This window comes from Periplaneta americana, chromosome 3 (genome assembly GCF_040183065.1).
Source record: "Periplaneta americana isolate PAMFEO1 chromosome 3, P.americana_PAMFEO1_priV1, whole genome shotgun sequence".
NCBI lineage: Eukaryota > Metazoa > Arthropoda > Insecta > Blattodea > Blattidae > Periplaneta > Periplaneta americana.
The window spans coordinates 61,119,439-61,146,196 of NC_091119.1; the positions used below are offsets into that span (position 1 = coordinate 61,119,439).

A 26,758-nucleotide genomic window follows, 5' to 3' on the forward strand; every position below is an offset into this window, starting at 1 on the left:
GGGTGTTATGTGAAATATATTTGTGCGCACTATGTATAAAATAGTAAAATGATGAATGTACGACAATTTTATGCTAAAATACATTTTTCATAAGTTGGTACGACGACTGCGTTACATTTATCTGGCAACCCTGGCCTAAACAGGTTGGCAACATTTCTGTCAACTGTCATGGATATTGGTGAGTATTCAATTCACGTGTGATTAAAAATGCCGACAGATAGTAGACGATTGCAAGGTCCAGAAAATACAACTTCATACTTATTATATGTACCAAGTAACAAGTCTTATCGTGAATTTATCAAAGATATAATAACAAAAGATAAAAAGAGAAAAGATGGTCGAAAACTGAACGAGCAGCGACGAATTTGTAAGTAATACTGTTTTAAAATAACTTTTAATTTAGAATTTTCACTGTTAAAAAGTCACTGTACGTAATTATATTTGGTTTTACAGATATGAAGACTGGAGTTGTAAGTCAGGCCAAAGGTTCCGCGTATATAGAACAAAACAATACAAAAGTAATATGTTCCGTCTTCGATCCACGTGAGATACCCCGTAAATCTGACTATAGTGTAAATGGAGAGTTGTATTGTGAATTCAGATTCGCTCCATTTTCATGCATGAAATGGAGAGGCCATCAAGCAGATTCATATGAGAAAGAATGCAGTTTAATATTACGAAGAGCATTAGAACCTGCTGTTTGTAGAGTAAGTATTTAATTGGTACCGGTAATGATTTAAATGCACGCCATACCCTACATCTGATATTTCAATTGTTACTTCTGATCATGTACCAAAATACTGTACAGGATAACAAGACAGTTTATATCTGACAACTTCAGCATTCAGCTGGTAAGATTTTAAGGTTACCGATAAGTTTGATTGCAGGTGCTGTCAGTTATGCCTATTTGTTAATCCCAAGTGCAATGTCGGAATGTTGTCTTGCATTATGCCTAAGATGCACTTACTCGAACTAACTAGCACTGTATAGGCTACACCTTGCATAGGCCTATATGAATCTGAAACAGGTTAGATTAGGATTTTGTTATGCTTTGCATATACGATGAACTTTATCTCCACAAAAAATTCCGTATAAATTCAACGATTTTCACTTCCAAAATCACCGGAACTACTTGAGTGCTAGCTTCACTAGGGTGTAACAAACAAATCCATAATACGTGTTTCAGAAGAAAGGAAAATGGTTTCAGGGGCATATTTGGTTGGACCTATATTTACTAGCAGAACCATTTGCCTAATTAAGGATCCAAGTTTATTCAGCTATTGGATGAAATTATTTGTTATTATAATAAATGCATTAAAATTACTTTTTCCACCTAAGTCACTTATTTAATTAATATGATGTTACATCCTTTTTCTGGAGAGGTCTTCAATTACAGGCCTGTTTTATATACTGACGGTGAGGTGACCACGATGCGTGTTTCTGTTAGAATTAAAATGCTGGGGAATTATCATAGCAACATAAACGAAGTCCTGTAATAGGATGCACTGTTTTAGAGTATGTCTGATGTCATCTTTGTCAGCTGTCAAAGCCGTCTTAGAGTTAAGAGTGTGATTTTGTCTCAACATTCAAAATATTACGTGTAGGTGTATATACCATGTGCACAACAAATTTCGTCCCAACTGTTCCACATAAAAATGTAAGAACAATTTAATAATTCAGACAGTACAGCAGTGCAGACTATGCTTGCTTCTAATCACTGGGCCGTACCGAGTCGTGTCAAACAAAAGAAAATCAAATTGTTGCTAGTAAAATGTATTACTATACTCTTTAAGAATTCACTGCACTAGTCGAGTGCATGATTTACGAAGTATAATGGGGAATTCTTAATGCACGTTTCTGAAGATATCATAACACGTTATCACAGCAAATGCGTCTAATTGACACTAATATATCTTCTCATCGAATCCTACCTAACCTTGCCACAAACAGTGGCGTTATCAATATAAAAGCTATGGTTCCTCTAAGGCGATTATCACTTACAAGCAAACATTCTGATGGGGGGCAGATAAAGAAAGTTAAATTTTTTCTTCCACCATGTTAATAATGTCAAAAGAAGTGCTTATACAAATTTTGGTCACTCGACTGCAATTACGAGGCTGTCCAGAAAGTGATTTTTTCTGGGGCTGTATACAGAAAAAAATCACTATTGCATGGAAAGATTTCTTGAAACAGATACAGCAATTGTTGTGCTATTTGTCAACATATCCTCCACTGGAATTGAGACATTTATCATACCGTGGGAACAGTGTTTCACAGCCATCCACACTTCTCTGTCAATCCCATGATATGACAAATGTCTCAATTCCGGTGGGGAATATGTCGAAAAATAGCCCAACAATAGCAGTGTCTGTTCCAATATTTTTTTTCAATGAAATTGTGTTTTCTTTTTGTTAATGACCCCTGGCGAACTTATTTTTTTTTACTGTCCTCGTAATTGCAATCGAGTGGTCAAAATTTGTGTAACCACTTCTTTTGACATTATTAACATGGTGGAAGAAAAAATTTAACTTTTTATCTGCCCTGTCAGAATGTTTGCTTGTGAGCATACAACGTTGGTGATCATTGTTGAGCAAATGTCAGCTGAGCTGTTCCTCTACAGCGTACATCGTTGTCTTTCATATCGAAAGTATTATGCCATCAGAAAATTAGATAGCACTAACTATCGGAGGCAATAATTTTGATGAATCATTTAGCGTTGGAGAATAGTTTAGGGCTCACTTTTCTATTAAAGAAGGAAGAGCTAAATGGTATCAGTAATACACATTGTTGTACTTAACGCCATTTTAAACAGACATATATAGTATATATAAATTATTTTCCAAGTGAATGATCTGTGTCAAAATTAATTATATCATTCATTATAAATTATAGTGGTTAGAACATTCAAGCTTTTGTCAAAACTATTCAACTTATATCAAGCTCTAGAACACACTTCATTGGGATTTTAAAATCATCTCAAGTAATTGGTTACATTAATCGTTGTTATTAAAGGTTGGAATTTCGGAGAAGATATTCTTTTGACACCCTAAATTAAGTTTTTTTTTATAAACACAGTCTTTAAAAATGGATAATTTTTTAATTCTTTCTCTAACGTATTGGAATATACATAGAATTAACCTGTATTGAAATACAGATACTTCACCAATCTTGCCTACAATTTCACCAACTTCATTTCCTTTTTATGGGTATATCTGTATTTTGAAACTCATACCGTGCAGGGCAGGATGATTGAAAACATCATTAATTACTCGTAAAGTTTCATAATTTATTTATGAGAAATTGTTAAATACAAGATGTTTCACAGCCATATTATGTTACTATTATTCGTTTGTTTCTTTAAACGAACGACGATCATAGCTGTCAATTTGAAGCCAAGTTAATCCAGAGCGATGAACTCCAGTGCAGATCGCTGCAGCCCACACAGAACATTGTAAAGAAACCAGCTCCATTTATTTACATGTAGAGCTAATTGAGTGGCACTGTTTGTTCGATGATGATCGCCATAGCTGACCTATAGCTTAAGAAAACGGAGGGAGAGAAAAAATAAATAAATTTCTGCTGGCAATGACACCACAGGTAAATGTTACATCCATATGTTGGTGACATTTTGTACTTTATTGCAATAGACTCTCATCGTAACAGCATGGTTGAAATCTGCTATACCTAATTCTCCACTTCAGCGAAAATACATTTAGGTTATTTGTTTGCAATTGAATTGGTGAATTGAAAAAGGAACAAACTCTTAAGTATCCATATTTCAGAAAATCGGTTGCATCAGTTGACCAAGTGTCAGAATCGATTTTTTTTTTTTTTTTTTAGATCATTGCTCCACTAGTTAAAGGATTAAACTCTGAATAAAAAAATTGTTCCTGGTGTCTATGTTAACATAATTCAATGGAGAATTAATCTTCATCAAACGTTAATTCACTAATCATAAAGATTAAGATTTGCATCAAATGACTAACAACCTTTTCTGAAGTCTGAATTTCGAAGCAAATGGCCATGTGACAATTTGTAGTCTCTTAGTAATTTCATGCTAATTGTCAATTCCCATGTAACACATTCCCACCTATACTGCTGGTGTATTGAAGTTACTTTCAAGCTTTGTTGTTTCTACAATGTTTCACCATTTTAGTACTGGTAATCTTGTTTGGTTTGTTGAGATCTCCAATATTAATAATAAATGTTTAAATAACAGAAAACATAAGAGAATAATAGATCAATATGCATCTTGATCTGCATATGTGATTCTACTAGCATAGTGTTTCTCAAACTATGGTCCACAGACCACTTGTGGTCCTCGAGGTCTGCCCTTGTGGTCCTTCAAAAAAGACAGAAGAAAAAATAAAATTCAAATGAATTGTGTATCACACTATAGCCGAAAATTTCAGAGTTTGTAAATGACACATGGCAATTGCCTTTCACTTTTTCTCCCAGTACTGACATTTTATGAAATTTATTTACCCTACCTGTCTATCGATTTCCTGCTCTACTCTCAGTAATAAAAGAGGGATTTAAAGCACTATGAACATGGTATTTCTCGCCATATTTTCCGTGCACATCTGGTGCCGTGCATGTAACCCAGCTAGGGACCATCTGAATTCATAACAGGATCAAAGTATCGAACCTTTTCATCTATTTGTGACTTTCTTAATAGTTTTGCCGACACCCTGTCTGCACATTGAAATGGTCACGTACTGTACATCATACACCAATAATAGAACATGCAAAATTCAAAATTGCATCTTTACTTGTTGAAAATCGGGCATGTTTCTGCATTAATTTTTTTATTTCTGTTTTTCCAGATGACGATATAAGAAATTTTCTTTTATTAATATTAACTTAATTAGTTGATATTAATATAAACTTAATTGACTTAGGCTAAATTAATTTTAATTATTTCTACATTAAAATGTAACTGCTAATGGCTTCATTGCCAAATGCAAGGCACTAGACAACAACATCAAAATATAAGTAGGCCTATACTAGTATTAAAATATGCTACATAAATGATAAATTGGCTTTCGAAGGGAACAAGAGTAAGGTGGTCTGTGGAACTGTTCTGACTTAAAAAAGTGGTCCCCACTTCAAAAAAGTTTGAAAAACGCTGTACTAGCGAAGTGTCGGCTACTTAAGGTTAGTAAAATTCAATACTTTTTCATTAATTACAAGAATTAAATGAAAATATTCTTGCAGCTAAACAGACTATATTGTGGTGAAATTCCTTCAAAATTATTGAAAGTAGTAAAATCTCTAACAAAGAGGGATCATTCACATTGAAAAGTAAATGAAAACGCGACGTGAACGTCAAAGCCTGCGCTATTTATGTAATGTAACCATTCACAATGAGTTTGTAAATGTTAATATTAGAAGTAAACGAAAACGTGAATGCAAAAACTTGCATATGCCAAGCTTTTCTTTTGCGGTAATGTCAGCGATTGTTGATAGTCTGCAGTCATCTTTTTATGGATATGCTGTATTTCATGGCCTTGTGGTAACATCAAGTTTTCATTATGAATGCTGACTGAACTGCTACTGTTACTGTAACATTTGTGTCACGTTAATGTTAACATTTTCATTGTAAATGGCTCTTTACAGTTACTTGTACAGTAACATTTTGTCCAGTAATCTCATGTGATGTTGAATGATCAATTTTAGCATTGAAAAATATCCTTAACAAAATATGATACCTTGAGGTGGCTGAGTGGTCAGACCTTCATAGTCCGGGTTCGAATCCCGGTCAGGCCTGTGATCTTTCATTTTGGCATTTGTGGCAGGCATGGTCGCAGTTGGGGATTTTCTCGACTCTTCCATCTTCTCCTATTAGGTAGCTCCATCATTCCGACATCATCCCTCCATTCTATCATCATTCCATAGCATTCCCCAAATGCTGATGACGCATGGAGAAAGCTAGCCTAGGAATGAATGGGATTGCCTGCTCGAAATCTGGGAACACAGCAAACCTTAGTGTAGTCAACAGGTGTGGGTTTGGAAATGCAAGTAGCTTGAGAGTTAGCACAATAAATCTTGAAAGATCCCAGTGCTGGATCATAATGTCCCTCCCAAAATTGAATTCAGTGACAGCAGAACCTTGAAAAGTTGTTAGTTGTGTTTTGAAAGCAGAAAAAAATAAGGTAAACAGAGAGATAAAATGTGATTATTGAACCTTACAAATAAAAAGAAACATCATTCACATTTTGTTTCTTAGAAAGATAGTGGCCTAAGGTCTACAAAAAATTGGATTTTGCATGGTTTTGCGTATTTCTTGTTTCAGTATGCATATTTCAGACTTTTTTTGTGCATAAAATCCTGTCCCTGGACTAATATAAATGAAGGAATGACATTTACATGCAGGAGAGACTTAGTTTAACAAGTATGACGACTACTGGTACCTTTGATGTTATTTAATATCACACACTTTCTATTCTGAATTTTGACATTTCACAGTACTGTGTAAATATTTTTATACTATTAAATGGTAAACATATTGCATTATATATTATGTTATTGTTCTTAAGGTAACTAATTCTGTACATATTTCAAATTTACATTTTTATATGTTAAACGTAAGAATTGGATATGTCCTTTAGTCTGTGCCATAAAGCAAACGTAAGAACATTATGGAACAAATAAATCTATCTGTCTGTCTCGATTCCACTTATGTTTTCCAGTAAATGATTACAATGTTGCATCAAACTCATGATGTTGCAAGAATTCAACAAAAATTTGTCATGCATTATCTCACAGTTGCTCTAAAATAAAGCATTTTCCTTTCATTAGATTGTGGTGCTATTTCTTAGAAATGAGTGGAACAAGAACGAGACTTCGGAATTCTTCCTTTTTGCACTTATCACAAACTTTATCAATGTTGTGCTATGTAGATATGATTCGAACTACCTTTCGTTTTACATCACATCATAATATTATCTTTAGGTCTATATAAAAATTACAATTTATATATTGGAACTCATTGGAATTTCTTTTTTTCAACTCAGCAGTTCAATTAAGACTAACCTTCAGAATACCTCCCAGAATGGTGGTACAGATAGCGATGTGAGAGTAAGAATAAAGAAGGCAAGATATGCCTTTGGGCTGCTAAAGCCTATATGGAAGAGTGCTGCCTATACAATAAATACTAAACTGAGAATTTTTAACACAAATGTCAAATCCATGCTTTTATATGGCTGTGAAACCTGGAAAATAACTAAAACTATTATCAATCAACTACAAGTTTTTATTAATAGATGTTTGAGAAACATATTAAAAATATTCTGGCGGGTCCAAATATCCAACGAAAACCTATGGTTAAAAACTAAACAAAAACCAGTTGAATTTGAAATTCGGCATAGGAAGTGGGGATGGCTGGGACATACACTTCGCCGACCTCCAGGTGACCATGCCAGGAAGGCATTGCATTGGAATCCGCAGGGCAGCAGAGGAATTGGCAGACCCAAGATAACATGGAAACGAACTGTTCTCACAGAAGCAAAAACGATGGGGAAGACATGGAGTGAGATTAAGGTGTTGGCCAGGAATAGAGTCAGATGGAGAAGCTTTCTGAGAGCCCTATGTTCCACCTAGGAATGATGGGAATATTGATTGATTGATTCAGAATACCACGTGCAGTAATAAGGTTATTTTAAGTTTGTTTTTATCTGTAGTTAAATTGGCGTGAAACACTCTTGATTCATTTGAGCTTGTATAAAGGCATGTTATGACGTTTCTTGTGTTTCCTGGTTGCATGTAATGTAAACTTGTGCATTATCATATTTTGTATTGTAGTTCCGTCATGTTTGAGGGTTGCAGGAATACTGTGTAAGGAAACAGTCTATTATTAATTTTACGAAAACAGTTAATACAATAGATACCGCAAATTAAGCTTTCAGGAATAACTCCCTGTAAAGTTAATTTGAATAATTTCGAGGGAAAAATTGTTCCTGGGCCGGGTATCGAACCCGGGACCTTTGGTTAAACGTACCAACACTCTCCCACTGAGCTACCAGGGAACTCTACCTGACACCGATCCAATTTTCCCTCTATATCCACAGACTTCAAAGTGGGCTGACAACCGTCAAGCAACCAACATTTGAGTGCACACTAACTCTGTGTCACTTTAAATTGTGGTTTTCTGTTACGTACAGTGACGTGTATTATGCAAATTATGCTTTCAGGAATAACTCCCTGTAAAGTTAATTTGAATAATTTCGAGGAAAAATTGGATCAGTATCGGGTAGAGTTCCCGGGTAGCTCAGTGGGAGAGCTTTGGTATGTTTAACCAAAGGTCCCGGGTTCGATACCCTGCCCCAGAACAATTTTTCCCTCGAAATTATTCAAATTAACTTTACAGGGAGTTATTCCTGAAAGCTTAATTTGCATAATACACGTCACTGTACGTAACAGAAAACCACAATTTGAAGTCACACAGAGTTAGTGTGCACTCAAATGTTGGTTGCTTGATGGTTGTCAGCCCATTTTGAGGTCTGTGGATATAGAGGAAAAATTGGATCAGTGTTCGGTAGAGTTCCCGGGTAGCTCAGTGGGAGAGCGTTGGTACGTTTAACCAAAGGTCCCGGGTTCGATACCCGGCCCCGGAACAATTTTTCCCTCGAAATTATTCAAATTAACTTTACAGGGAGTTATTCCTGAAAGCTTAATTTGCATAATACACGTCACTGTACGTAACAGAAAAACCACAATTTAAAGTCACACAGAGTTAGTGTGCACTCAAATGTTGGTTGCTTGACGGTTGTCAGCCCACTTTGAGGTCTGTGGATATAGAGGAAAAATTGGATCAGTGTTCGGTAGAGTTCCCGGGTAGCTCAGTGGGAGAGCGTTGGTACGTTTAACCAAAGGTCCCGGGTTCGATACCCGGCCCCCGGAACAATTTTTCCCTCGAAATTATTCAAATTAACTTTACAGGGAGTTATTCCTGAAAGCTTAATTTGCATAATACACGTCACTGTACGTAACAGAAAACCACAATTTAAAGTCACACAGAGTTAGTGTGCACTCAAATGTTGGTTGCTTGACGGTTGTCAGCCCACTTTGAGGTCTGTGGATATAGAGGAAAAATTGGATCGGTGTCGGGTAGAGTTCCCGGGTAGCTCAGTGGGAGAGCATTGGTACGTTTAACCAAAGGTCCCGGGTTCGATACCCGGCCCCGGAACAATTTTTCCCTCGAAATTACAATAGATACCGTTGCTTAATTATGCTATAACCTCTGCAATGAGGCAAGACACTTGAGGTTAGTTGGTTAAACTATATGTGTTTTTATTTATAGCACGAGTTTCCCAACTTCCAAGTTGATGTGTATGCATTGGTGTTGGAGAACGATGGGTCAGCCCTGGCTGCAGCAATAACTTGTGCTGGATTAGCATTAGCAGATGCCAGTGTTCCCATGTACGACCTTGTGGTTGCCACTTCTGTGGTATGTATTTTATAATTACATGCATCCAAGAGTGTATCACAGTCTGTATTGTTTCGTTGTAACATTGGTCAAATAATGGACGAATGTTTATTGTATAACACTTCTATTTTTAAATAAGATGGGTATAGACAGAGGTTTCTTCAGTTACAAGCCGGAGCCATATGTCGGCAACACTGTAATTAACTGTCAGCCGGAGGCCGACCATAGAGTACACGTGTTTGTGCTAATGCCTATTTTCAATGTAAATTAATGTTACAATATAAGTGTGTGTCGATGGAATTATGTTCGCGGTCGTGCCAAACGTTCATTATTGATGTATTATAAACTAAGTGCGTGTTGGCAATAAAATCAAGACAATAAATGAAAAAAAAAAAAAAAGTTGCAGTCTTTGGAAATTTTTACGGTTAGTGACAATAAAGTAAATATTAAATATTTTATAACTACATTTTTATAGTCTTACTTGTGGTTTGTGATGTATCAGAATTCTAGCCAAATTGTTGGGTCTCGCCTGCTATATCAATAAAGTTACGTCGTTGATTTTCAAGTTCATTGTAAACAGCTGTTTTGTGATCCCATAAAATAAGTTGCAGTTTTGAAGATTCGGAATGCCTGCTGTACGTCAGAACTATCTATAATTTGTAGATGCATACACTCACTTTGTTGATTTTCAAGGTTTATTTATTAATATTATTCCTTTTGTAATAAATTAGTTATAAACATGTTTCTTTTCACTTCGTATTTACAGTTTTTAAAGTTGACTAAGTTTACGCTAATTGGCACATACTTAATAGATAATGATGTATTTTGTTACGTATGTTGAAGGTATTTTTCTTAATTTTTTTCATAGATCTTTATACTTGGGCTTGGCCTATTTAAAATTATATTTTTAAAAATTTATAACAAATAATTTAGGATAACAGTATTGTTATGACGACTGGCGAGGTTCAAACTAAAACTGGCTTCCTGGGTATCAGAAATATTTATTGAAAAGCACGACAGATCACATGGAATTAAAATGTAGGCCTTTATGATATTCTAGACCTTTCACGTCAGATGTGAAACAACATAAAGTGACAAAACATTGTCAATTTAATAGCCACATAATTGTTAATTGATTGGAATAGGGTATTGCGAAAGTACGTCGTTATTTTATTTATTTTTGGTAGAAGTAACATTTCTTTAAGTATTTATTTATTTTCCCTAGTACCATCAATTGAAAACACGTATGATTTTAATCTTTTTGAAGTTATAAGTGGCTGTATGCAAGTACTTAGGAGGTATTCTGAAATTCAAATAAAATACCATTTCGGATTCCATAATAAATTACGTACATCAATACGCTGAATCTTGATCATATGCACTTAGTTTTGTATCAATTAATGTCGAAAATGTACATGTGACAACGAAATCAAAGCACTAAAACGTCAAACGTCATGCCTTTATTTCGCCTCCGCCTGCCTCCACTCTGCTTTGCCAAACCTACCCATGCTCCGGCTTGTAACTAAAGAAGGCTCTGGTATAGGTGATAAATTACTCTGATGGATATGCAACTTTATTAATCAAAGATTATATTGTACAAAGTATGGGGAAGCTATATGGTAAATCCGAGAATTTCGCAGTATTAAGGTTTTACTCCTCTAAAATATTTATCTAATGGCTGATAAATTGATTATAGAATCATCAATCTTCAAAGAAAACAAGTGAACAAACATTCACACTTTGAACCCGGAGCCATTTAAATACCTCCATTACCGTGTGCCGGAAAGTTTTAAGGGTTCGAAAAAAAATTAATAAAATTGATAAATTTAGAGATAAAAATATGAAATTTTAACATATAAACATATCTACTTTTGTGTATTATACTGTAGTTATATTGGTGCTTACATTTCATCCTGAGAGTGTCTTGTTGTTGCAGATTTTGGCACGTTATTCCAAGATTCCATAGATAATTGTAATTGTATTACATATAAAACACACTTTTGACACTAAATATTGCACTCTTTCACATTCAGTTATCTTAGCATTACAAAGTTTCTTTCCATTGCTTCTCCCATAGTTCACTCTTGTATGGTAAATTTCGAAGTAATTCCCGATGCAAAGTCCCACATCGCATCTCACACAGTTGATGGTCGTGTACTTCTGTGATGCTTGCCTCTGTCTGAGCAAACTTTGCATGTATGCTGAGTATGGCCTTTTGTTTCAATCCTGTACCAGGAATCCTGTGAGGAAAATGATCTCTTCCAACAGGCCTCCACCAGTACTTAAACGTGATTGTATTTCATTTCCATCCCTACACTCTTAACAAGACTCTGCAATGTTTGTGATGAACTTGTGAAATGTCAATTTCTTTACACATTTTTTGTGATGCAAAATATGTGCATTTACAAGCGCAAGATCAAAGAGGTGAAAAAACAACTTTTTCCACCCTTCAATGGTTTCCTCTGAAAGGAATAATATGAGAGCATCTGGTCAGATTTATCTACTCCAATTTTGAATTTATTATAGTTCACAACTGCAATGGGTTATGTTTTCTGATGCTCTCCTTTCGATGTTGTTTAAACAATGTGATCATCATGGCCAGTGCTTAGTAAATATACATCTCGTACATCACGCCATTTTATAGCTAAGAGATGATCTCTTTGTGCAGTCAGTTTTTCCCCGTTTTTAGTTTTTCTGAAAATATATCTTTTGGCATTTCTTTGCGATTTGCCATAACAGTTCCTACTGCTTTTGTTTCAACAGTCCACAGGTGATCGAAAAGTTTTCGACTTGTAAAATATCTGTCTATATGGACTGTATGCTATTTATTTGTTACAGGTTCACATAATCTATTGAAAACACTGAAAGCAGTATTATAATCTAAGTTACATCTGTTTCGTGTGCACCAGCATAAACTTCGAGACTATAAGCATATCCACTGTTAGCCTCTCACAGGTCATAGATCTTTATTCCATATTTATGAGGTTTTCCTTTTATATAAACTCGAAAAAATATTCGACGTCGAAATGGACAGATAGCCTCGTCTGTTGTAAGATTTTCGTCTGAAGTGTATACATCTCGAAATCTCGTTGTGAGGATATTCAAGAATGGCCTTATTTTGTAGAGAGGATCGTAGCATGGCTGGTCTCTGGCGACACGTCTCTTATTATCATTTAGGTGCAGCATTGTGAAAATTGCCAGGAATTGATCCTGAGACATCCCAACTGTTTTTGTGTAAGTAGTGCGTAGAATTGGCTCTGAATTCCAGTAATTCCTTAGAGATGGCTTCTTTACTAAACACATATGAATGACTATTGCAAAAAATATTTTTATTTCATTGATAGCTATGTCTTTTCATTGAGCACATAGAGATTTTGGTTTGATAGGACCTTCATTTTTGTTTGTTGTTTGGCATATTTATTTGTTTCTGATTGAATTTCCGAAAATACTGATTTGTCAGCTAAATAAATTGAATACATCAATGGGAGAACTTTCGACATTTATTTCCAAATCTGGGTTTAGTCCCGGATTTCCAGAAAATACAGGTTTATTTACTGACTGAATATTTTTGTTTTGTAATTGAAGCAGAAGTGCTGGGAAATTTTCGTCGTTGGACCTCGGACTCATCTTATTATTTATTTATTTATTATTTTGCTAATAATTGTAACATAAAATATAAAATATACAGAGAAACTTTAGCTCGCCCCTGAAAGAGTAGAACTCGTGCTCAGGGGCGGATTCCTGAATTGAAATTAATAATTATACAATACAATTTGCAATTATAGTATATAAATTTAAATTTACAATTTTTAAATTTTTATAAAATCCATACATAACTTTTTAAATTTAATACTAGAACTATTCGAATTGACAAGATTAGGATATTTAAATATGAATTTGTTATATATTCTTGGGCATAAATTACTACTATGATTAAATACTGTAACAGTGTTGCATTTTGGTTCAAACAATCTTAAAGAATTCATACTTTTTGTTTCATAACCATGAGAATACAATTCAAAATTATTTCGATTTTTATGTATGAATTTTATTAATACAATATAATAAATTTGTCTTACGTTAAGTACATTAAAGTCTAGAAACAAATTTTGAGATGGAAAATCAATACGTTTATGAAGACATATTTTAATTATAGGTTAAGTTCACAGCATGGTGCATGCATACAAGAGCACTGTCATTTGAGGACAAAATCATTCACAGAATAGGACTTGGAAGCACAATAAGCCTTAGGCTGCAATACAGGCCTTCAGGCTCCTCCTTTGCCAAAAAAAAAATACTTCTATAGAGGTTTATTCTTAGTGCAGTTTTTAAATTTTTGACCTGATATTAAATAGGCATATGCAGGATTCCTATAATGTAAGATCAGCATGTAACCAGACATTCACCTAAGAGTCTGCCTCGGTAGCGTAGTTGGTATAGCGCTGGCCTTTATGCTCGAGGTTGCGGGTTCGATCCCGGCCAGGTCTGTGGCATTTAAGTGTGTTTAAATGCGACAGGCTCGTGTCAGTAGATTTACTGGCATGTAAAAGAACTCTTGCGGTACAAAATTCTGGCACACCGGCGATGCAGATATAATCTCTGCAGTTGCAAGTGTCATTAAATAAACCATAATTTTTTTTTTCCATCTAAGACAACACGAAAATCACATTGGCAATTAACTAAAAACCATGCTCTAACCAGGAGTCGAACCTGCGACCATGGTTTCTACTTAGCATGGAAGCTACGTGCCTTAGCTGTTGTGACATTGCTGCTGGCATTTAAATGTAATACCAGGATTAATTTTAATGGGTGCAACATTTTTTAATTTTATATGGTTCTTATTGCATATAGAGTGGTAGTTGGAAGGCCGGAGGGAATGAGAGCTTTGGGGAGACCGAGACATAGATGGGGGGATAATATTAAAATGGATTTGAGGGAGGTGGGTTATGATGGTAGAGACTGGATTAATCTTGCTCAGGATAGGGATCGATGGCGGGCTTATGTGAGGGCGACAATGAACCTCCAGGTTCCTTAAAAGCCATAAGTAAGTAAGTAAGTATATGGTCCTTATAGTATATTATTTTAGAGATTTTGTTTTGCATATTCATATTCATATTTTTAATTTTAAGTCCGTTATTTTTCTTTTCATTTTTAGTTTTTAGGTGACTAATGTCATATTTTTTTGTGTCATAGTAAGTAAATAGTAATAATAATAATAATAATAATAATAATAATAATAATAATTATTATTATTATTATTATTATTATTTATTTTTATTTATTTATTTACTTATATTTATTGTGCTGTACAACAGCCAGTGGCCAATTACAGTTCAGCACAAATATAACAAAAACATAATAAAAAATTAATTATTACACATAAATACAATTACAATAATGACGATGAATGGATAACTAAGAATACTATGAGACAATCATAATTGAGTATAATGCCTAAAAGAATACATAAATGATAAATCGTTGCCAAGAGCAAACTAAGTCTATACCTTTAAGGGATCGAATTCGCAGCCATACATGTTGGCATTTTTAATGCATCTGGAGACTGGTGAAAGAAATTTCGAATTTCTAATATAGAAAAGTTTGTGGGCTTTCATATCTTTTGTTGGAATATGTAAGGTAATATTGTTTAAGAAAGAGTCACAGGATATATCAGATAATCTAGCTCATGGCGTCTAGCATATAGATTTTGACAAATAAAGTATTCACATTTTCTCTCATAACTATACCCGGAATTAATGGGCAGAAATCTGAATGAACATAAGGATAAAAAATTTTCTTTGTATATTTTCTAATCTAGCCGAGTCCGTAGTTGTAATCGAGTTCCAAGCTACAGATGCATATTCGAGTTTCAATCGCACCAATGTATAGTAAAGCATTAAAAGAGAATCGGGCGTGGAAAAAGAATAAGTTATTGACCGTATTATTCCTAGCATTCTGATTGCGTGATTGTAAATGTAATCAACGTGAGTATGAAAATACAATTTACTGTCAAAGAATATTCCCAAATCTTTTACGCAATCCGTTCTGTTAATTAGAATATTATTTAGATAATAATTAAATTTCAGAGAAGTTTTTCTAGAAAAGGTTATTACATTAGTTTTGGATACGTTAATTTTCATACCATTGTCTTCCGACCATTTAGCGACTGAATTAATGTCACATTGAATGATTGACAGTCACTACTACTTTTGATTGTACGAAAAATTTTTAAATCGTCTGCAAATAATAAACAGTCAGAAGTTATTCTTTTACATATATCATCTATGAATATAATAAATAGGAGAGGTCCTAAAGTAGATCCCTGCGGGACTCCGCAATTTATATTATAAGAATAAGAGTGTGTATTAAACAGTCTTACACATGAAACTCTATTACTTAAATAATTTTCGAACCAGTTTACGTAGCTTACAGAAAGGCCAATATATCCTAACTTATGAAGAAGTATATAGTGCGGAACTACATCAAAAGCTTTGCTGAAATCAAAATATATTGAATCAGTTTGTCCCTGCGCTTCAATTATTGGTACAATTTGATTTAGATATGTGACCAGGTTAGTGACAGTGGATTTAGTTTGAGTAAATCCATGTTGAGAAGAATTGAGCTTGTTTTTCACATAAAACGATATATGTCTGTGAATAATGGTTTCAAAAATTTTTGAAAAGTTATTTAGGATCGAGATAGGTCTGTAGTTTCTGACATCGTTTCTTTTTCCATTTTTAAATATAGGAATATTTACAGCTTGTTTCCATAGTGAGGGAAATTCACCATTTTTCAAACTAATATTAAATATGTGGGCTAAAAGAGGAATAAATATATCAGAGCATCCTTTAATTATAAAATTTGGAATACCGTCAGTGCCAATTGTTTTTGTTGGTTTCAGTTTTTAATTGCTTTACGAACGTCATCATATGTTACTTTAAGTATAGGTAATGAGTCTGTTATATTCGTAATAAAGTTTTCATAGGTATGGCTGTGTTTAGTCTGAACAGATTTGAAGTGATCAGCAAACGCATTGACAATGTCTAATTGATCTGTGATGTGTTTATTGTTAAGAATTAATTCAGAGGGATAATTATCTGTTTTCCGAAATGATTCAACGTATTTCCAAAACTTTTTTAGTTCTGTTTTAAGATTTTCATTAATATTTTGAAGCCATGATAATTTATCTGATTTAATTTTAGATTTCACAAGTTTTCTAAGTAGGAAAATGCTTGATAATAAAATTCAGTTTTGAATTTTTTATATTTTTTATGTGCATGGTCTTTCTTTCTAATAAGTTTACGTAAGGTGTTAGAAAACCATTGTGGATAACTAGATCTTTTGACTCGAGTGACAGGAACTGCCTGGGATATGACACATAATAATAATAATAATAATAATAATAATAATAATAATAATATTTATTTATTTATTTATTTAATTTATTTATTTCGAATATTAATGTGCAAAACAACAGCACAAGGCCAATTACAGTTTAGCACAAAATAAAAAACAAAACAGAACAAATGATTATGAGAATGAATGACAGAAAATGGAAGTAAGATGAAATACAATCAAATAATAGTCAACATTAATCATTCACCAAATGCAACAAAATAAATGACAGTATCTAACAATAATGAAAGATATTAAATAACAAGTAAGGATATATCATGCATAAGTAAAATCAAATCAGATCTTGCAAATTAGCACTTTTAATACACCTGGCTATTGGAGAAAGGGATTTAAATAATTTAGTGAAAAAAAATTCTTTGACCACGAAAACCTTTCACGGGAATTCTAAGATAGGTGTTATGTATAAAAGAATCACAATCAATGACGCCATTAATAGCATTATTAAAGAAAGTGTAATCAATATCCTGACGTCTCGAATACAGACAGGTACAGTTAAATATTTACTAGATAGTTCATAATTTAAAGAAGAGGAGTTAGGTACAAATCTGAACGCACAAAGAGAAATGAATTTTCTTTGGATATTTTCTAGTTTAGCCGAATCAGTAGAAGTAATAGAGTTCCACGCAACAGATGCATATTCTAATTTAGACCTTACTAAAACATAATATAATGTAAGTAGTGTATCTGGAGAGGAAAAGGAATAAGTAATAGACCTAATGAGACCAAGCATTCTTAGTGAATTAAATAAATGATAACATGGTCATGAAAGTACAATTTAGAATCAAGATATATACCGAGATCCTTAATACAGTCCTTCCTGATTCGATAGCAAATAGTTGAACTTTAATGTAGTTGTCTTCCTAGAAAAAGAGATAACGCATGTTTTAGAAATATTAATTTTCATACCGTTATAATCAGACCAACGTTGAATCGCATGTATATCGTTTTGAAGTAAATGACAATCTGTAAGAAGACTATTAATTTTCCTAAATACGAGGCCTGTCTAAAAAGTATCCGACCTTTAGCCAGAAAAAATATTTCAAATACCTGACGGGATTAGGACCCCAATCCCCTTCAAAGTAGGCCCCTTGTGCTTGCACACACTTAGCCCAACGATCCTTCCACTGCCGGAAACACCTCTGGAAGTCTTCTTTTGGAATGGTGTTCAGCTCCGTTGTTGCGTTCCGCATTATCTCTTCTCTACTCTCAAAACGGGATCCTTTCAGTGGTGTCTTCAATTTTGGAAACAACCAGAAGTTGCATGGAGCCAGATCTGGAGAGTAGGGAGGTTGGCGAATGGTTGTAATTCCATGTTTGGCCAAGAAAGTGTGGATCAATTGGGATGAATGTGCGGGGGCGTTGTCGTGATGCAAGTGCCAGTTGTTCGCCATCCACATGTCTGGTCTTTTGCGCTGAACTGCATCACGGAGTCGCCGGAGAACATCGTGATAGTACTCCTTTGTCACCGTTTGTCCTTCCGGTGCGTATTCGTGATGCACAATTCTACGGACATCAAAGAAAACAGCATCACCTTGATTTTGCTTCGCACCTGCCACGCTTTCTTCGGCCTTGGAGACTCGGGATGCTTCCATTGCGACGACTGTCTTTTTGTTTCTGGGTCGTACCCGTACACCCATGACTCATCTCCAGTTATCACGGTGTTCAGAAACCCAGGATCAGTGTTGGCGGTGTCCAGAAGGTCCTGTGCAACGTCACGACGGAGGTCTTTTTGTTCCGGGGACAACAACTTCGGCACGAATTTCGCAGCCACTCGGTTCATGTTCAAATCATCACGCAAAATTGCATGTGCAGAATCTTTACTCACTCCAACCTCTTCGGCAATCTCCTGCATGGTCAAACGACGATCTGCCATCACCAAATTTCGCACCCTCTCAACAACAGCTGCACTCCGAGCAGTTTGGGGCCTGCCACAACGCTGCTGATGTGCGGCCATCTTTGAATCGGTTGAACCACTCCTTAATTTGTGTTACACCCATCGCATCTTCCCCAAACACCTGCTGAATCTTACGAATTGTTTGACTTTGAGAATCACCAAGCTTTTGACAAAATTTGATGCAGTATCTTTGCTCAATTCGTTCAGTCATCTTGCGAGAAAACTAAATCCGACAAACACCTAGAACAGCACCTTACTTGGCGACCACCAGCCAGTGACTGGCACAAGCGAATGCGGTGAAAAAATTCAAGCATGCGCATTACGGTTCCTCCTTCCACCGTGCACAGTGGCGCCACCTTAGAATCACTACTTTGCGCGGGAAAATTTAAGGTCGGATACATTTTAGACAGGCCTCGTATTTTTAAATCATCGGCGAAGAGAAGATAATGGGAACAGATGGACTTAAAAATGTCATCGATAAAAAGCAAGAATAATAACAGACCTAGGGTGAAGCCCTGTGGAACACCACAAAGAGTAGTGAAAGGATCAGAGAGAGAGTTTCCCAACCGAACACAAGATTGTCTGTTGGTTAAATAGTTTTCAAACCTGCTAAGATAATTAATGGAAAGTCCAAACTGATCTAATTTACTTATTAAGATTTGATGAGGAACAACATCAAATGCTTTACTGAAATCAAAGTAAATGGCATCAACTTGGCCTTGGGATTCAAGTGTAGGCATAATAAGATTGAGATAATTGACCAGATTCGTCGTTGTAGATTTGCGTTTAGTAAAGCCATGTTGAACAGGATTTAATTTAGATTTAACATCAAATGAAACATGTTTGTGAATAATTTTTTCAAAAATTTTTGAAAAGTTATTTAGTATTGAAATAGGTCTGTAATTATCAACAGTATGTTTATTACCATTCTTAAATATCGGAATGACAGACGCTTCCTTCCATAAAGAAGGATAAATACCCGTTCTAAAGCTAAGATTAAAAATGAAAGTTAATAGAGGAATAAGAATTTGAGAACAACCTTTAATAATGAAATTAGGTATGCCATCAGTTCCCATAGATTTATTGGGCTTAAGCCTCCTAATGACATTCAAGACATCTTCACACATAATAACCAGTAAACATAAGCAGTCAGTAGTGATGGAATCACTAACATATAGATGATTGAGCTTTTTTTGTACCGATTTAAATTGATCAGCAAAAACATTTGCGATCGCAGTTTGATCAGTGATGTGTTCCCCATCAATAATTAACTCAGTAGGCAAGGGTTTAGATTTACGAAATGATTCTACATACTTCCAAAATTTCTTAGGCTCATTTTTCAAATTTATATCGATAGATTGGAGCCAAAGTAATTTATCAGATTTTATCTTATTTTTTACTTGTTTTCTAAGGGAAAAAAAGATAAGATAATGATAATCAGATTTGATTTTTTATAATTCTTGTGAGCTTTATTTTTTTTCTTTATGAGTAAACGAAGCGAGTTTGAAAATCACTTAGGATAAGTACATTTTTTTACTCGTGTTAAAGGTACAGTATCAGCAATCGCGTCATTTATTGTATGAGTTAATGAAACAACGGCTTCATTGACATCAGTAGACTCATAAAGACTAGTCCAGTCATGATTAAAAAGAGATGTGTATAATTTCATACAATCACCCTGAGAGAAATTAAAATAAGATTGATTAGAAGAATATAAAGGAAGAGATAAATTAACTTCAAGATTAACACACATAGAAGGGTGGTAATTGTCTTGACGAACAAGAGAATGGTTAGCTAGGTAAACAGAACTATTAATAACATTGGTAAAAACAAGATCAAGAAGCTCTTTATTATTCAAAGTAAAATTTATCTGATTTAAGCCAAGAAGACAAGAAGAAGAAAATAGATCAAGAGACTTAATTTTTGCGTAATAATGGATGTTAGGAAGGCTACAACCAGATGCCCAGTTAATACCAGGAGAATTAAAACCACCGAGAATAAATATTCTAAAATTATGTGAATCTAGATTATTCTTAAGAAAAGTAAGATAATTTTTTTAATTTTTGGGATCAGTGTCAGGAGAGAAATAGTGATTACCAATTAATAAATTACTGCCATCAGAAATTTTTATTTCAATCAAGACACATTCATTAATTTTTTCTAGATCATATCTCCTGCATATAATGGGAATCTGATTGCTTATCACAATTAAGACGCCTCCACCTTTACATTTATTAGTGTCATCACGCACTCTGTCAGCACGAAACACAGAATAAGAATGAGGAAATAGATTGCTACTAAAAACAGAATCATATAACCATGTTTCAGTGAGACAGATGATTGCATCATTATTGGATACTATATTTTGAAAAATTTCATCTACTTTAGTGTTAAGTCCTCGTACATTTTGGTAATAAATCTCAAGGTGATTATTAGTACTACACATGACAATAGAAGAACATAACTAGGAGGAAGTGCCCTGAGTATCATTGGAAACCACTGGCGTAGCAAAATCAAAATGCTGTTCGGGCTTAAGCTTCCCGTAGAACGGCGCAATTAAGCAGCCCTCAGGTCAAACATTCAGATTATTAATAGCTTCAAAATCTCTTTCCTCCACTAATATGTGGAAGGAAGAATATGTTTGAAATTTTGTTTTTAATTTTGTAACCTTTAGGAAATTGATATTTATTTCATTCGCCAGAGTCGATTGTTGGGTCAGAGAATCCTTAATATTACTTATGCTGACCTTAGAACCAAATCTCGATACAAACAGAGATTTGGTTTTCGCTCATTCGGGGGCCATCTCAATACCTGTGGCATTGCGCGTCCCAACCCTAGGTTCGCGTTTCCGCCGTTTGTGAGTGACAACTTGAAAACCGTCAGGTAAGGAATCAACAATGTCAGTAACAGCCAGACTCGAAATTGTACTTACAGCAGAAACATGATCCACAGCTTTCCTCGCAACAGGAAGTTTGACTACAGCAGGACGTGCAGGATCAGCAGAAATCTTCTTCTGTGTTTGCTGAACTGCTGTGCTATATAGTTTTGTAGAAGGTCGTTCACTGTATCCACCAGACTTAGAAGACCTTGAATTACTAGTTATAATTTCTGACACTTGAAGTTTGAGTGCAGCATTTTCAGATTTTAAATATGCCACTTCACTTTCCAGATTCTTAACATGTTCAAGAACAGAATTCAAAGTTTCTAAAATAGACACACTATTAAGTCTGACAGTCTCGATCTGCACAGATAGTGAATTCGCTGACAGAAGTTCCGGTAGATTCAGCTCCCTAGTCGGAGAAATGATCTTCTTCTTCACAGCCCCAGTACCAGCTTTCACTGGAGAAATATCTTCCTGCACTGAGTTGGAGGCACCATCCCCAACACCACCCTGGATAGAACGAACAGGCGTGTTATCCCCTTGACGACTCTTGATTGCGTTAGTGCAGGTTAGGCAGAGATATGTAGAACAGCCAGTCTTCATAAATATCTCATACTCAGGCTCACCAAATTTAAGGCACCCTAGATGGTACCTTAGACCACAACTACCAGAACACCTGAGAAATTTCTGCCTTTCATAGAAGGCCGCGTTGCAAATAGGACAACAATCCATAATAATAATAATAATAATAATAATAATGATGATAATAATAATTGTTTGAAAAATGAAGGCATTCTATAGTATATCATACACATTTTTTATATTATATTTTAATTTCTGCATTCACTGGTATATTAAATTATGATTTTAGGGCATTCATGGTGATATGAAGTTTCTTGACCCAACCGTTGAAGAAGAATCCTTGTGTAATATGCTGCCACCAGATGGAAAGTCACGTAACCACGGCATAATCACAGCTGCATTCTCACCAGCACACCAGCAGATGTCTGAGTTCGCACAGTCAGGAGCCATGGACATAGACTGTGTTACTTCTTCCATTCAGCTGCTGACAGAAACGTGTGAAAGTGTGTATCCATTATCCCAGCAGTGTCTTCTCAAAAGTGTAACAAAAATGCTAAAAAAGAAACAAAAGGAAACACAGTTAAACCTGAGTAGTGATCGAATTGCATTGTGAATAAGTTTAAGTTTAATTTTGTTTTTCCATTAGCCTAAATGTTCACATCTCTTTATTTATAGGTAATGTGATGAGTTTGAGATTGAAAACATTGTAACTATTCCATAATTTTCTTCAAACTTCATAAATGTAAATTTAAAGACACTTCAGATGTGATGATGTGGGTGGGAGGGATGTGTCGATGATCACTTGGAGTCTAACTGCATATTTGTTGTTGGGGTGAGTGTAAAATTCAACTTAACACAATAAACCAATAAATTGTTACTCTCTAATAAATAATGAGTTCCAGTTTCTCATTTTGGTAAGAACTTAGTATTAAACAAGTCAGTTAAATATTTAATAGTAATTATAGACGCCCAACTGATTTGGTAAATTCACAAGGAATATTGTACCAAAAAGGTTTACTACTGCCTTTTAGGTTTACAAATGAGTCTTTGAAAGTACCTTGGGGCTACAGCTGAAATTCATTCATTGGATTTATTGTACTATTTTACACCTCATGATTATGTATACAGTGGTTGTATAGTGGTCCTGTTCTTGATTTCTCAAGCAGAGACCTTATTGGATAGCGTGCAATAGTTTGCTTATCTAGGCAGTACAGAAGCCATCGATGACAACACGAACCAAAACTCTTGAAGTTCTGTTGTGTCTGCCTCATCTGGATCTGATGACCCAAAAACGCAGCCATATAATCTGCCTCTCGACTTCAAGGTCTTGGCCAATGAGTAGGAAGAAAGGTGGCACTTCGTCAAGTATCTCAGGATGATTGTAAAATACTTCAGGATAATGTAGTTTGGATTATCTACATCAATTTAACCTGGGAAGTTATTGATAGGCAAACTTTTAAATGGAGAGGGGCATTATAGACATATTCCTGCATTTTAGAACATTGTGATATAAATTATTGAAAATGCTGCATCTTGTGTTCCAATAAGTTTATTTCATAATTAAGTACACACTCAGTAAGAAAATAAAATAATTATACAAGACAAATTACTGAGGTTGCCCTTACGGATTCCATGAATTTTAAATTCATATCCAGTACCAGTTCTCTTTCTGACCTCAATGAAACACTTGGTAGCTTGCTAGTTTCAGATAACATCCGATAAACATGGGTAAAACATACAGCTAGATGGATCTCTTTGATTGGGAAAACGTCTGTATTCCTCAACAGCAGCCAATGCATTGTCATCTCCCTCCACAGTTACCTTAACATAAGGTTACCAAATGTCTCCGAATTTTGCTTTTTGTCCCTAGATATCTGCGGATTTTAAATGTTAATTATTATAATTTTATGAAAATGCTGTTGAATATAAGCTGTACCTTTGGTATTCATTCATAAGATAAGATATCTCTGGAATATATATTGCTGATATGTCCTCCAGAAAGAAAAAATTTTGAAAAGACACTCCATTATTTCCTTCCAATGTAGATAGACTTCACCTGGATGAAATAATTTATTTTATGAAATTTCTTGCTTGAAAAATTATGTGACTTCAGAGAAAACAACAAAGTGAAATGAAGAAAATACTACGCTTTGCTCAAAATAGATTGAAATTTTTTTAAAATTTTCTCTGAGAAAATTATTTTGTATGTAGAATTACAGAAATTGGTTAAAATATCTTCACATCTTCCTGGAAGTAATGTTCAGTGAAATTCTTTTCTTTTATGAAAATGTTGTAGAGATCCAAAAAAAATTCAGAATGAGTTTAGAAACTGTTCGAGTCATGCTTCCTATTTTAACCAACTTCAACATGACCTGCCAGGAATTTGCTGCAAAATTGGAATCCAGAGAAGATCTGCTTTGAAAATACGAAGAGTTTAAGGAGTTGTTAAGTGGAATGAATATTTGTAATGTGTAAATAGAATGAGTATTTTAATTCTAAGTCAATGGCAAACTAACAGAAATGTTAAAGGTAGTTTTTCATGTATCAATCAATATCTGTCCCCAGAAATTGTGAAAAAAATATGGTAACCTTAACTTAATACCTTCTCTGTGTTTTTCTTAGATTTTATTGTAGTGTTGTGCCTGTGTTATTTTCCCATGAAAGTGAATTCAAAACAGCGCGTTTTACGTGATTAAACTGATCTCTCAAAAATTATGCCTTATTGAATGTGTTGTATGACTGAACAGATTTTGCAAACATATTAGGCACTTAATAAACTGTATTTATGAAAACTATTTAATCAGTCATTTACCATAGACTGTCAAACTGTTGTAGATCTTATTTTGATGACCACTGGAGAAGCAGGATGTTTCTCTACTTTGAAAATAATGAACTTATGTACACTGAGATGAAACCAAATTTGTGCACTTGCAGTGTGTTCGATTGAAAAACTGCAAAAACCATTTTGCAGTACAGAAATAGTACACTGTGTCCCACTTAGAGGGATCGAGAAATAAGTGATCATTTCAAGTATAAATAATGGTTTTAAACTTTTTGTATAATTTGATGTAAAAACTCTCAGAGTTTCAGAGAATGGTCAGTGCAACTCGATGTGTGCGCCTCGAGCTACCCTGAAGACATCAACTTCTGCCAAGTGTTCCATAACATTTGTGGGGTGATTAGTGTAGCTGCATTTATAATGTGTGGTCTCAGTTTTTCCAAAGTGTCAACTGTATCACGTTGGTACACAACACTTGCCACAAAGCCCCAGAGGAAGGTCAATGGGTGTCAAGTCAGTTGACCCAGGTGGCCAGGCAAGGGTTCTCCTCTTCCGATCAAGCTATTGGGAAAGTTTGCATTCAAGAAGCCATGCACTGCTCCATAGTAATGGGGTGGAGCCCCATGTTGCTGAAAACCGATTCTGGGAGGAGTTGAACAACAAAAAAAGTTCTGTAACGTGTCCAGATACACATTTCCTGTGACTGTCGCCTCGATGAAGAAGAATGGTCCAATGACGGAATGTTCTACTGAATGGCACCAGACTTGTCTCCACGATAAATGTTAGTGCCCATGTGCATGAACATGCAACTGTTTTTAAACCATTGGGGCATAAACTTGAACAGTTTCTGCATCTTGTCAGATGTAAATCAAAACAATATCTTCATCTGATTTTAAACTATGAAACTTGGTATCAAAGGCAGACTGCTAAGATTTCTACATTCGTTTCTTAATGAATGAACAATTCAAACCTCAGTAAATAATCATTTATCTTTACCCAAAAAAATTACAGGTGGTATACCTCAAGGTTCTGTTTTAAGCCCAAATTTATTTAATATAATGTTACATGACTTACCTGATGATGTTCCATCTGAGGTAAAAATAAGTATTTATGCAGATGATGTTACAGTATGGGTTATGAACAAAGATCCAAATGAATCATTAAGAGTAATACAAACAGCTGTAAGTAATATCAGTAATTGTGCATCCAAATGGAATCTATCTATCTCACAATAAAAAAACTGAATATACTGCCTTCACAAGAATATATAGCCTAAAAAACTATAAACCTCACATTTATTTGAATACTCAAGAAATTCAGTACAATCCGACTCCTAAGATCCTAGGATTAATTTTTGATGAAAAACACATTTAACCAATGTTGCTTTGCAGTGTCTACCATGATTAAATCTCTTGAAGATCATAGCTAATAGGAAATGGGGTTCAGATATCACGACAATGCGTCTGTTTTATAATGCTTATATACAATCAAAATTGACCTATGGATGTGAAATATGGGGAGGAGCATCAGCAACTCGTGTACAAAAAATTTCTGTTCTTCAAAACTCAGCCTTAAGATTATGCCTAGGAGTACCAAAAACTACATCAACTGTTGCCCTAGAAATTGAATGTAATATTCATGCAGTCAGACACTATATATTACAAAAGGATCTAAAAATACATTTAAAATTGGATGTTCTTCAAATTGTCAGATGATATCCTGTGTAATTTCTATAAAATAAAAAAAGAAGAAATACCAATCTATATCACAGACACATTG

General features: G+C 34.7%; 1 protein-coding gene across 3 annotated transcripts; it reads left to right on the forward strand.

Annotated features, from left to right (window-relative positions):
* The first annotated feature begins 133 nt into the window (after positions 1–133).
* On the forward strand, positions 134–24,995 carry LOC138696077 (exosome complex component MTR3-like). 3 transcript variants are annotated; one of them, XM_069820604.1, is made up of 4 exons: positions 139–367; positions 454–707; positions 9,302–9,448; positions 22,490–24,995. In XM_069820604.1, the coding sequence occupies exons 1-4, from the start codon at positions 208–210 to the stop codon at positions 22,811–22,813; spliced, it is 885 nt and encodes a 294-aa protein (XP_069676705.1). In that variant the 5' UTR covers positions 139–207; the 3' UTR covers positions 22,814–24,995. The 3 variants fall into 3 exon arrangements, with proteins under 3 accessions (XP_069676706.1, XP_069676705.1, XP_069676707.1); XM_069820606.1 differs by having other exon boundaries at positions 154–178; XM_069820605.1 differs by lacking the exon at positions 9,302–9,448 and having other exon boundaries at positions 134–367.
* The last annotated feature ends 1,763 nt before the right edge of the window (positions 24,996–26,758 follow it).

Excerpts from the sequence above, each read along its gene's own strand:
- LOC138696077 (XM_069820604.1), top strand. The coding sequence starts at position 208 with ATGCCGACAGATAGTAGACGATTGCAAGGTCCAGAAAATACAACTTCA. Across the intron at positions 708-9,301 it reads TAGAACCTGCTGTTTGTAGA|CACGAGTTTCCCAACTTCCA; the intron begins GTAAGTATTTAA and ends TTTTATTTATAG. Across the intron at positions 9,449-22,489 it reads TTGTGGTTGCCACTTCTGTG|GGCATTCATGGTGATATGAA; the intron begins GTATGTATTTTA and ends TTATGATTTTAG.